Source organism: Platalea leucorodia (assembly GCF_965183815.1).
Source record: "Platalea leucorodia genome assembly, chromosome: 5".
Classification (NCBI taxonomy): domain Eukaryota; kingdom Metazoa; phylum Chordata; class Aves; order Pelecaniformes; family Threskiornithidae; genus Platalea; species Platalea leucorodia.
The window spans coordinates 16,337,767-16,350,425 of NC_138827.1; the positions used below are offsets into that span (position 1 = coordinate 16,337,767).

General features: G+C 50.6%; 1 protein-coding gene across 1 annotated transcript in view; it reads right to left on the reverse strand.

Moving 5' to 3' along the window:
• Positions 1-910: 910 nt before the first annotated feature.
• CACNA1H (calcium voltage-gated channel subunit alpha1 H) overlaps positions 911-12,659 on the reverse strand; it is a 256,762-nt gene continuing 245,013 nt past the window's right edge. The window contains exons 33-36 of the mRNA XM_082314504.1: positions 11,715-11,867; positions 7,765-7,948; positions 4,466-4,644; positions 911-3,849 (exon numbers count right to left, since the gene is read on the reverse strand). Coding sequence (XP_082170630.1) covers positions 2,668-3,849; positions 4,466-4,644; positions 7,765-7,948; positions 11,715-11,867 — 1,698 coding nt within the window. The 3' untranslated portion in view covers positions 911-2,667. The remainder of the gene's footprint in view (positions 3,850-4,465; positions 4,645-7,764; positions 7,949-11,714; positions 11,868-12,659) is intronic.

Consider the following 12,659-nt stretch of genomic DNA (forward strand, 5'->3'; position numbering starts at 1 on the left):
TGCTGGCCCGTGGCTTGGGGCCCGGGTGGGAGCCCCAGGCCGAGCCAGGAGCAGGGGCCACAGGAGCAACTCCCCAAACTCGTCCCAGACGCGCTGCCGTGGCCTCAAGCCTTCCGACTTTTGTTCGCCAGCCACCTCTCCGTCACCACGCAGGGAGTTATCATCATCAGCCACCAGCCGCACCACCCCACGGCGAGAGGCTTTCCCTGCAGCTCCGGAGCACTGGGAAGGGGATTTGGGCACTGGGGACGCTGCCTTTCCCAGCAAAGCTGAACAATTACAGCAGTAAGTAACACCACGAGCAGCTGCGCGGCGCAGCCTCCCCCTCGGCCGAGGGACGCACCGGGGCGTCCCATGCGCGTCCCATGCGCCTCCAGGCGGGATTCAGCCCAGCGCAGGAGAATTCACCTCCCCTCCTTTCCAGTCTGCTGCTTAAACTGCAATGGAAGGAGTCCCCAAAGTGCTATTAATAATTACTTTTATGGTGCTTTTCTGAAATTCCTTGCTATCCCACCGAGACAGAATAATTATTTACAATAATCCTAAATGACTCTTAATTACAGCGGCGCAGGTGCTCGGCGGCAGCCGGCATGAAGTGCTCGACATATGGAGGTTCTCGCGTCAGGTGAGGGATTCGCCGAGCGGCACCGTTGGAGCTGAGCGGGAGGTGGGACCAGCTCCAAAAGCCAGCGGGGAAGGGGACAGTTCGGCCACATTTAGGGAGGAGGTTTTAGGGGATGCCGAGCTCCAGGAGCGGGATGGAGACCTTCGGGCTGGGCTGCGGGCAGTGGGACCTGCCGGCTGGACACGATGTGCTGGAGCGGGGCTCGGCATCCCGGCTACACGCTGCCCTGCGGCACAAAGTCAGGCCACACTTCCAGTTTATACAGTTTAATACATGTGAAACAAGATACATTTCCTTTTGAGTAATGAATGCATAAATAACAGAAGATATATGTGAATGCATAAATATGAGGCGGCATGGAATGAACCAAACAAAAACGATTTAATTTTTTTTTCCCCTGTATGTCGTCTTTTCGCTGCCGCTGCCCGGCGCTCGGGCTGATGGCGCGTCCTCGCGACGGACTCGTTGCTGTTCTTATATATCATCAGCTTTCCATGGCGAAGCTGTCCCACGGTGAGAGGGCCTGGATGAGGGGCGGGGAGGGGGTAGGGACCGGAGGCTAAAAAAGAAAAATCAACCCCAAAACTGCAAAAAAAGAGAAGTGGTGTTAACAGGTGACCTGAATTCCTCTAGAGGCTTCTCAGTCGGAGCCGGCGACGGAAGTGCCTTGGGAGGCGAACGCGTCCACGTGTGGGTGCAGGGGGTGTGGAGGGAAGACCGACAGAAGGAGTGCAAATGGGACGGTTACGGCTACCACCGAGGTTTCGAAGGCATTCTGCTATGAGGAGGACAAATCATTAGCTTAAATGCTCACAAAAGAACATCACCTAAGACAGCTCTTTATACCTTTACATACTGTATCAATAATTTACTTTGAACTGCAGTAAACAAAATACATTTCTTAAATAATTTACTATTTATTTGTTTTGTTTTTTTTTAATCTCTCTGTAAATTTAACTTTTTCCTTTTTTTATCTTTTTTTTTCTGTGTAACACAAGAAACTGTGTTTGTGTATGTTAGTTCAGATTATTGCGACATTTAACCTGAATTTCAGCTAAAAAAGGGAAAAAAAAAAAGCAACAGGACAGTTGTACAGACAAGAAGAATGAATAACTTATTATTGCACTGGCTACAATTCAGTAGTGATTTGGTTTTTTTTCTGTAGTTAGGACAACCTCTAAAGTACAAAAGAAAAATGAGAGAGATGTCTAAAGCATCAGCTGTGAAAAGAAGCTGGCGGGATGATGGTGGAGGGAAGGAGAGGAAAATAATGGAAGTGAAGAAAGAAGAGAAACATTTGGAAAACGAATGGCCGTAATAATTAGTTCCACATAAAACCCAAGGAAACACCACCCAGTTGTGGAGTCACATGTAATGCAAAAACCAGTATCGTTTCTCTATAAAAATATGTGCATTATGAAGAGAGAGTTTTTGTGGGTATATTTTTTTTGTCTTTTTTCCTTGTTTTGTATCTCACAAATACATTATTTCTATTTATATAACTGCTGATATACAGACAATGTACAGCTCCCAGCTCCGGGGCACTCCCGCGTAACGTGACATCTCTAAAAGGTGCCTTGTTAAAAGTTGAGCATCTTTAAAAAACCAAAACCAACAAAACCCGAAGAAAATCCCCCAAATCCCAACCGCCACCATCACGAGCCTGAATCAATGTGATTGAGGCCACGGAGTGGGGCGGGAGGAATGAAGCAACCCCCTGAATCGACTCCACCTTCCCTTTAGAAAAGAAACCCCCAAACCGCTTTGCAAATCCGCTCCCCCCACCCCGAAACCCGTCACCGTTTCATCCAGCCGTTTGTTTGGTTTCTTTTTCTTTTTAATTTTTTTCTTTCTATTTGGTTTTTTTTTTGTGTTTTTTTTTTTTGCAAACCTCCACAGCGCTTAAGAACAAGTGACTGCGAGAAAGGAAAAAAACCGAGAGAGCAGCCACCCACATACCTGTGGCCGCTCAGTCCCCTCGGTTTGGAAACCCACATTGGTGTCAAGCCCTTGAGACCCCCCCGCTCCCCCCTCCCAGAAAGCTATACTGGGTCATCTATGTCGTCTTCTGTCGAAACAGTCACCGGGACCAAGTCCTGCTTCCGGAGGGGGCTCTTAGCAATGCCCAGGAGCTCTCTGCTTTTCTCGGCGTTGCTCCACTGAGTTTTTAAGTGATCCGGCTTTTTCAGTTCGGAGGTGGCGGGGTCCGGCCGGGAGTCCACGGAGGTCGGCGTGGACTGACCGCTGTCCAGGAGGAGATCCGAGAGGCTGCTCAAGGAGCTGCCGTCCGACTGCTCGAAGGAGAAGTTGGGGATGGTCAGGTGCTCCCCACGGCACGCGGGCTGGCCCCGGCGTTCCGCTTTGGAGGCCAGCTCCCCGGGCTGGCTCTCCACGAGCTCCAGGGACTCTCTGTAAGCCGGGAACTCGCAGGATGGGGTCCTTCGCCGCAGCATGCTGTTCTCAGAGGGTTTGGTGCGCGAGGCCGCCCCACCGTCGTCCTCCATGGGAGGATCTATAGAAATGCAGGGTGGGCTCATCTTCTTCTTCCTCCGGGCTCCGTGGATATACTCGGATTCCGTCTGGATGTGGGCAGGGGACCGCTGCTTTTCCTCAGCAGGGTCCTCAAAGCTACAGTCCCCATCGCTGATGGAGGGGCAGATCTCGATGGAGTGCCGCCTTTGGTCATCTGCCCAGCTGGGCTTGTTGAGGAAGCCCTTCGTATCAATGCTGTAAAACTTCTTCAAGTCCTTCTCCTTGCTGCTGCCCCTGGAGAGGCTGGTTGTGCTGCAGTTCTTGAGGGGCACCGGAGACGGGGCCGGGGAAATGAACGGTGAAGTCGAGCGGCTCCCAGCGTCCGAGTGCTCCCCTCCCCAGTCTTTGGCCGAGCTGTTGATGTGGCGAACCTCCTCGTCAGCCAGATCGGAGGACTCGAAGAGGCAGCCCTCAGGGTTGGGAGGGCTGCTGCTGGGGCTGGGGGGACGGCTGGGGACGCTGTGCTGGCCGCAGGTGTGCTTCCGTGTGAGTGTGCTGGGGTGCCGATGTGGGGAGGACGGGCAGGAGCACGGAGGGGTGCCTGGGAGGGAGGCAGCCGTGGGATGGAGTGGGCTGGGGGTGAGGGTGCTCTGGGGCTGCTTTGCTGATGGTAGCATCTCTCCGGGCTCTGCTTGCAGGCTGTCCTTGCGGTCCGGAGTCTGCCCGTCCACGGAATCTGTTCGAATGGCCTCCTAGATGGTGAGAAGAAAGGGATGAGGCGAGAGCCTGGGTGTCTGCTGGGCTGGCGGCACTTCCAGTGATGAAACATGGTACGTGGCAGAATGGTTGGTGGGTCTAACGCACCCTGCACCACGCCATCCCTGCCCCATCGTGCCAGCCCCCGTCAGACCCTCGCTGTACAAGAGGATGCAGTTTTGCTAGCAAGCAGACCCAGAGCCTATGTGTACAGGGCTTGTATCTGCTGGGTCTTTCTGCTCAGACTTGGTCTTGCTCTAGCACCAAATCCTGTCAGTGCAACCTGTCTAAAGTGACACAGTGTAGGGCTGACTGCAGGCTTCTCACAGCACTGGTGAAACTGAATTGGGCATCTTCTCTCTATGCTTTAGCTATTCTTTCATAGAATAGTACATCCACAAAGATGAAAGTAGGTAAAAAGGGCCTTCCCCTGTGTGTCACTTGCTGCGACTGGAGTATATTAAAATTTATGGCACCAGAAACATTTTGTTCTAAAAAAGGGGAATTCTACTCTCAGCTCCCAGAAAAGAAACCCAAGAGGGGACTGGAAAAGAAGGGGAGCATCCAGGTGACTACGAAGGAGTTTACCTCTGCAGGCTCTTGGCCTCTCACCTGTCTGCACAGCAGCTTGTTGAGAGTAGGAGATCGAGCTGTGATGTGGGGGGGAAGGATCTTCCAGCGGTGGCGGCCTTCGCGATTGGGAGAACGGACTGCCAGCTGGAGGGACTCCGTTGGGACTCTCAGGGAGGAACACGTTCCCACGGGCTGGGAGCAGACGGAGGTGATGGACCCTAGGAAACGGACAGCGAGCAGTCACCACCACTGCTGGCATGGGGGCTGCGAAGGTTTGAGGCAGAACCGGTGCCCACAGACTCCAGGAGGGGAGCAAATGTGGGAGGGGAAAGGAAAGGCCTGTCTAGTCTGGCTGAAATCCCACGCCTCAGCGTAAGTCTTGGGCAGTGCCAGGATTAAACACCAAATATCCCTTGTCCTGTCTCCTGCTTTGAATACTAGGCCATGTCTCATCAGGGATGGCAGGGAGCTTACAGATGAAGTCTCCTCTGCAATTCAGCAGCATTGCATGTGGCTCTGCCTGCTCCGGGATATCACCTGTTACAAACTTTATGCTCATAGCCTCTTACTTTCTATTTCAGGCAAGAGGAGTCTTCTCTTGCAGCTGCTGCAACACTCAGCATGGATGGCGGCCACCAGGACCACATGGCAGCAAACGAAGGGCAGGAGGTGGGGTTGCATTTGAAACCTTGCCATTGCTGCTTTCCTGGTAGCATTGCTTTGCGTGGATTTGTAAAAGGATGTTGCCTGTTTAGAGAACATGGATCGGGGAGGTCTGGTGGCTGTGCCAGCTCCTCTGAGTCAGGATGCCTGGGTTGTCTTTGCAGTGCTGCCAAGGATGGGCTTGCAACCTTGCACTGCTCTGCCACATGGAGGCAAGAGCAGCACTGCTCAGCTTCCTCGGAGCCTCCAGAGCTTGACTTACAGGTCCGACCTACAGCCTCATACAGCCAGCGGGCACCCTGCCACTGACTCCTCTGGGAGGAGACACCGCTGGCATGCACAGGGCAGTTCTCCTATTCACTACAGCCCAAACACCACCACCACCGTCTGTCCACGAGGCAGACCTTGAATGAACATGGTCAGACCAGCGGCACGGAGACAGCTTCATGTGCTTTGACAGTTCCTGAGCTCATGTATCAGGCAGGAATCACTCTCTTCCTGAGAGCTCCCAGTCCCCTGGCTGAGGCTAAAGGCAATCCCTCCTCCCCAGCCCCTTTGTGGTGCTGCTTTACTGCAGTTCTGCATTGTTTGAAAGATCTTTTGCTTTTTTATTTTTTTGGCTGCAGGATTTATTGTCCTCATTAGCTTGAAACCCAACGTCTGTTTCTACATTGCTGCTCCATGTTAAAAACACAGCTATCCATCACTTCAAGAGATCTCGCCCAGAGGTCAGGGAACTTGAACCTATGACAAAAGCCATCCAGACAGATTGCAGTTGCATTTCAGAAAGAGATTTGTTGTTGGGAAGAAAGAAAAGTTAGTGTTGAATCATTATTCTTTTGGAGCTTTTCTCCAGAACACCACAGAAAGAGCAGACCAGCAAGCTTCCCACCCCCCAACCCACTCCACTTCTCCCTATTTCTTTTTTGGGCTCTCCTACAGCCAGTGTTTCAGTGTGAGTCTGGACGATTCATGTGCTAATCCAGGCTTTACGAAACATTTTTTATGGTGCAGAAAAACTTTGTCATAAAATGTCACAAACATGGTCATAAAATCAAAACCCTATGCTCTCCTCCCCGTCCTTAGTTGGAATTTCCTTCTGTTGGAAACTTTCCATCTAGCTCTCGTATAGGAAACCAAAACCCCTTCTAAACTGCATACTCAGGACCACTGAATATATCTGGATTTGTGCATTTTTCTCTTGTTTTTCTAGGAAATCAGAGAACTGCATCTAAGACCAAAATAACACAACACCTGGTCATCTTACAATATTTTCACTATGTAGTCACCAAAGTGCTGAGAGAAGACCAGATTCCTTAACTGACATTAAAAAGTCCCTGAAAGCATAAATGCTACTGTGAGTCTCTCTATGTGCTCAGTTTCACCTGCACCTAACTTAAGGGACTGTGACTTAAATCAGAGTTTGGGCAGCTCAGAAGCAGCACAGCTCTGGGTGATGCTGGTTGGATGCATCTACCAGATCAGGCAAAAAGTAAGCCCCGTCATATCCATCGCTCAAGTACTCTTGGAGAGAAATTTGGGAAACATGAGAAAATTCTTGTTCAGCTCTACCCACCCCTGCCAACACCACCACAGTTTTATACTGGTATAAATCCTGATTTACACCCACTACAGAGATGAAAACCATCCCCAGTAGTCCAGCCATGAAACTCAACCTCTGTTTTCTTTGCTTAGCAAAGAATTTGCAGGTGAAATAATAATAAATACTGAGCAGAGCACATTAACTGGTATCCAGAGAGTTTGAACAAATATAGAGTTAGTTACTTCACCCAAGGAAATCAGAGCAGATCTTGCCAGCCCCACTAGGGTTTGCAAAGCCACTACTCATCTGTCTAAGCAGTTCTTGCATTTCAAACAACATTGCACAAAGGAAACCAGGCTGGTAAGTTCTTGGGAGCCACTCAAGAAGCACATGTGCTTTTAGGGAGGCAGATATTTTCTTTCTTATTGATTTCCCCTTCAAACCAACTCGCACAACAAAAGAGATGATAGAAAGGCATTTTAGGGGAAACGTATTTGGATGCAGTTGGGTAAATGTATACTCAAAGGCTGTGTAGCTCGTGATTCCCTGACTGCAGGGTCTCTCCACAAAATTCATTATAAGGCCAGGCTGGGGAGGCACTGGGGAGTGGTTTCTAATCTTTATGCTCCCAAAGAAACTCCTGCATCTCTGAACTCAATGTACCATGCTAAAAAGATACTGCTCTGAGACTGAAGACTGCCTGAAACAATAGCTGTAAAGGAGCTCTGTCAGGAAGTAATACCACTCCAGCTTTTCTTCATGTTGACTTTATTGATTCGTGGTCATGATGTCAGGGCTGATCACTTCAGAAAAAATGTGCAGCTCGTACCCTTTTCCTCAGCTAACAGCCTTTCCGCTACGCCTCTGACATTGCTTGGGAGCCCCACTTCTCCCCAGTCAAACACTCAAGATGCCAGCTTTCTCCTGAGAAAACGCAGTGACGTGATGAAAACACAGAATTGTGCGGCATGTGGGAAACTGAAGTCCTGCTGACGGTATCAAATCAAAGCAAGCGAGCCCTGGCTCAGCCCACATTCAGCGTGGGTTGCTTATTCCCCGTCTAACCACCACGCGTACCTGCTGCCCCATGGTTTCAGCTAGGAGGAGGAAGGGAAAACTCCGCAAGCAGTACCTCTTTGGGATTTGCAGGGATACGTTTCCATCTCCACCTCATGGAGGGGGAAAGGGGCTTTCGCTGGCATCACCGGCCGGAACATGTAGCTGTCGTTGGGCAAGGAGTGCATACGGGAAACAGAGATCTTGCGGACCGTCAGCAGGTTTTGAGAGTCCTGTGGCCTCAGAGAGGCTGCACCACCCTGCAAAGCAAGGAGACAGGGAGACGGAGTCATTCAACATCTTGGTGGTGAATTTACAGCAATATCTCCTTATCGTCTGCTTTTTGTTTAAAAACTCGTGCAGATGTTCCTCTTGGCATCTTGCAGGGAGTCTGCAGCCCTGGTGATTGCAATGGGATACCAAAGCTACGCTGTGCTAGCTGAGTGAAGAGCTCAAGTTACGGCTGGAGTAAAATGAGGCATCAAGGACCCACCACTAAGCCGAGTCTTGGACACCACAGAGAAAAAGTAAGGTCCAGGAAAATGGGGCCCACCCTCTAAACACACGAGAAAGCCAGCATTTCTCATACTGTTCTGCTCTAATTTTCCTAGGGATGCTTTCAGCCCGGCCTGGGTGGTGACGCCCTTCTGCTCAAAGCTACTCTGGGACAGATGGGCAAAATTGGCCAGTCCTCAGCCATGCTGACTGCAGGTACCAAGTATTTCTGGAAAATCATGTATCATCTCCCCAAAAGACACATACAGGCAGACATTTAAACACACATGTTAACACCACTGCGAACCCTGCAGCCTCTCTCCTCTCATGGAGAATTTTGGGCACCAACTGACCCCAGAAGAAGACAGCCACATGGCAGGAGGCAGAGGGAAGGAGGAGACATCATGGCAGCACGTATGTGTGTGTGGAGCCTGTTCAGGGGTAGAAAAGGGACTTCTCTGCCTTTGCTCTCACTGTGAAATGGGTCTGGTTGGAAGTGCCCGGACAGAGAACGTCACCAACCTTAAACTTGACCCCTCACCGCTTCTCTGAGGCTCTTGTCACTTCAGGCACTTTATAGCAAATTTATCCTGGGGTCTTAAGAAGCTTTAGGGACTCAAACAACGTCTCTGCAGTGCTGATGGAGCAGCTGTGAGAGGTGGTGCCATGACTTGGCCAAGTGCTGGGGGAGTGGGAGCCCTTGGAACAGGACCTGCAACCTGGCTCCCGGCCCTGAAGTTTTGGTCCTAGACACATTCCCCTCACAATTTACCACGTTATCTAAAGTACGACTAATCGCTCTGGTTTTCCTTTAATGTCAGCCTCCCAGTGACTGATTGAAAACATTTTCCCAGCTGCATGTCTTAAATTAAATGTATTTTGCTTTGCTCTGCCGGGCTGTTTTCCCTCTCTGCTAGCAAAATCTGGGCCTGAGATCCCTTGCTGGATAGTTTGGAAGTCACCAAGGATCTGGTTAAATCTGTTTTTTTCCATACATTTCCTGCTTACAAATTTATTTCCTCAGATCCCTAAAGAGACACATCCCGAGACAAATTACTCAATGCTTTTACCCTGTTGAGCTTGGCTGAGAAGATGGGGGGATCAGCAACAGTTATTTACAGGTAGCTGGCATCCAGCGCTGACTGCTGCCTTGCCCAGCAGCCCTCCGGGTGCAACCCAGGTCTCTCGTCTGATATATTAATGCATCAGCAGTGTGGCTGTGCCAGCTGGCCTCTGGCCATTACAGCTAATAAGCTACCAGCATCGCAACACCTGAGCTGAACGCAGGCGGGCGATTGTTAACACCCTGGTGCGACACAGGGAACAAAAGGTCTCGTTCCACTTTCTCAGTAGTCTGACAGAAGGACCACAGCATTTGTCTATTAAATCTCAGTTCATCTTTACAGGATCTTGTATTTGTCTTCTCTGGCTGGAACAAATGAACAGAAATCCCCTCTTGACATAAACAACTGCAATTTTTAAGGTTTCAGCTACTGAGACCCAATTGACTTAGGGACGTGGGCACATTTCAAATGGCTTCAAAGCCACTGTAATAAGTACCTGAAATACGAAACATGGGCAGGAAGCTTGTTGGCTCACACCTGGTGAGCTGCTCTCGACAGCTAGGAAGGTTTGGAGACACCACCACCACGGGCGCTGCCGCTCCCCCTCTTTGGTGGGAAACGCCTGATGCACTCAGGAGCCTGATCCCATGCTCTGGAAATCAATGTGGCTCCTTCAAAACCCATCAAAGCCCAACCTGGACCAGTGCTGCTGAGACTGCCTATGGTGAATCCTGCCTGCAAGCACCCTGGTTGCTTAGGAGGATCCCAGGCATCTGATAGAGGTGTGCAAGGTGGGAGCCAGCTCGCTGTGGGACCCCTCTCAGGCCAAATACAAAGGCATTAAATTGACCATAGAGGCTCAAGGTGATGAAGTTCAGAGGCTTAGTTAAGCATCTTTAATCAGTGAGCACAACTCCTTCCTCTTGTGTCTGGGAATCAATAGTCTGTTGGAGCTCTGATTTTGCTCTGCTGCAGAGGGAGCTAAAGAAGAAATAATCCTGCAAATACCTCCACAGGACATGACCCTTCCTGGGTGATTAAACGGCCAGAAGATACTCTGTAAGCAAAGGTGACTGGCAGGATACTCCGGAAGAGGGAACACTGTTAACTTCTCAGAGGCCTGGAGCCAAGAGCCTGCAAACAAGCTGTGGGCAAAATTCCCAGAGGAAGGGCTCCTCCTGATTCCTCTCTGAAGGCGTGCATCTCCAGCACTGCAAGCAAGCTTAGCCATTCCCTGCAGCCTCTGTGGTGGGGAAGGCAGAGGCACAACAAGGGCAGGAGGTAACTCCCTGCCTGTGCCTGCCAATGCTGGCATCCCTCCACGGCCAACTCCGGTGGCATCCAGTATTGTGCTGTCATTCCCTGTGGAGGTAATGAACTCTCAGCTCTGCCAGCAGAAGCCCAGGACCCCTTACAGTTGCATTTACAAAGTCCCAAATTTTGCCTATGCCTGAAAGATGCCTGGAACTGCGATCTCCCTTTGAGCCTCTGCAGCTTCCAGGTGGCCAAGGTAATGGACACCCTGCAGAGCTATGGACATGAACTTCCTTGAGGACTATCCCTTCATATCACTCATCTTGCACAGGGGAAACCACTTGGTCATCAAGACCTTAATCTGAGCCCAGAATTTGCTTGGACGTGCTGTGAGATACTTGCCACTAGAAGGTGGCTTGATCATCATGATAGAGGTCAGGTAATAAAGGGCAAAACGGCCCAAGTCTAAAGCAAATTAATTCTGGGTGGCCACTGGAAGTTCTCTGATGACAGTAAGTGTGCTCCCCACTGCAGCATGTGCATCTTCATCACTGACTGTGGCTCGCACGTTCTTGTGCCCACCGGAGGACATCTGGAGCTCATTCACCCTGAGGAGGGCACTGTACCACAGCAGGGCAAACCGTGCAATTCCTTTACGTGATGTGACCTGGGCACCGGTTCATGGTGCAATTAGGAGGGACTGAGCGGAGGGGGCTACAGCCCTTCTGGTCTGCTGGGTGATCTCCCCACAGCATCTCCTGAATCCACAGCTCCAGTGCTTGCTGAAAGCCTAATGTGTTGATCTACTTATGCCTTTGTTTCCTCAATACTGTATCATAAACAGGTTCTTACAGTAACAGTAAGAAAACCAAACTAGGCTGTGCTTTTTCCACAGGGGTCTCTGCCTGCCTCCAGCTCTCGATATATCATTTGAAGACAGACTGCTCACACATCACATTGCACATCAAATGCAAGACTTTCTTTAGCTAAAAAGAGTATTTAATTTGTGTCCCACACAAGGCTGCTGGCAGTTGGCTGGGACATGTTCTTTGCCCAGCTCATGTACACGCAAAGGCAGTACGAAGGACAGAGGATGGAAACAACTGTTGTGGCTGTGAAGCGACAGGTTTAGGACAATTCAGACACCACCGCTAGCTGCACAGCACCAAAGCACAATGCCACAACGCAGAAGCAACGGTGCGACGTCATTCACCTCAGCCTCGTGGCCTGGGGTTTTGTGGGAAGGTGTCAGGACATGGTGGGAAACAGAGCAGAAGGACGGGATTTCCATCATGGGAGCCCCTGCCCCCTCCAGCGTGTCTGAGTCTGGGATGGCTAGAGACACATTCTCACAGCTCAGCGCCTCCTTCAAATTGGGGAGATAAAAAGCATCAGTAGCAGAGCAAAGCTGCGTCTTAACACTCGAACATGTTGGCCCTGTGGCATTTCCGAGTTGCCCCATTCATCCAGAGCAGGAAGGAAGAGAAAAGGAAATGTAGGCTGCAAAAACTGGCACAAATGGCAAGAAAATACAGAGAATCTTGCAACACCTTCCAGGGTGCCTATGCCACCATCAGTGGCAGGATTAGTCATAGAGAGCTCTATGTATTTAACCTCTTCAGTGCAGCTAGCAGGGAGTGCAGCACCGAGCTGCCAGCCATCCACGCCTGCCCAGAACAGCCTGGGTGTCTGGGATGTGAGCCATCGCCACAACCCAGCCCCACCACGGTGCCTCTGCCTCACTCCCGCACAGGGGAGGGGGAGCCCTGGCTTGCAAATCCTCACCTGCATTCGAGCAATCTCAGCTGCAGGGGGAAATCTGTGGCCAGCTACCTGCTCACGCTGTTCTCCCTCTGGGGAGCGTCACCTCTCACTACGGGTTTTCTAGGGCTAAGAGGAGGCTCTGCATTGCTCCTGATGTGCTCGGGAGGTATTGGAAGATGAGGAAAATCCAAGGAGACTGAACTCAGTTTGCAATCACAGCCTATGTGAAAGGATGTGCCCTTTCTTCCCTCAGTGAGAAAAGCAACCTGAGTGTTTATGGTGCATATTCTTGCAGAAATGTCTATTAGAAACTACATTCAAATAGCTAATTCCCCATCGCTGTGTAACTAAATACCTTTTTGCTTGACTTAATAGAGTCTGATAGATTTTACAA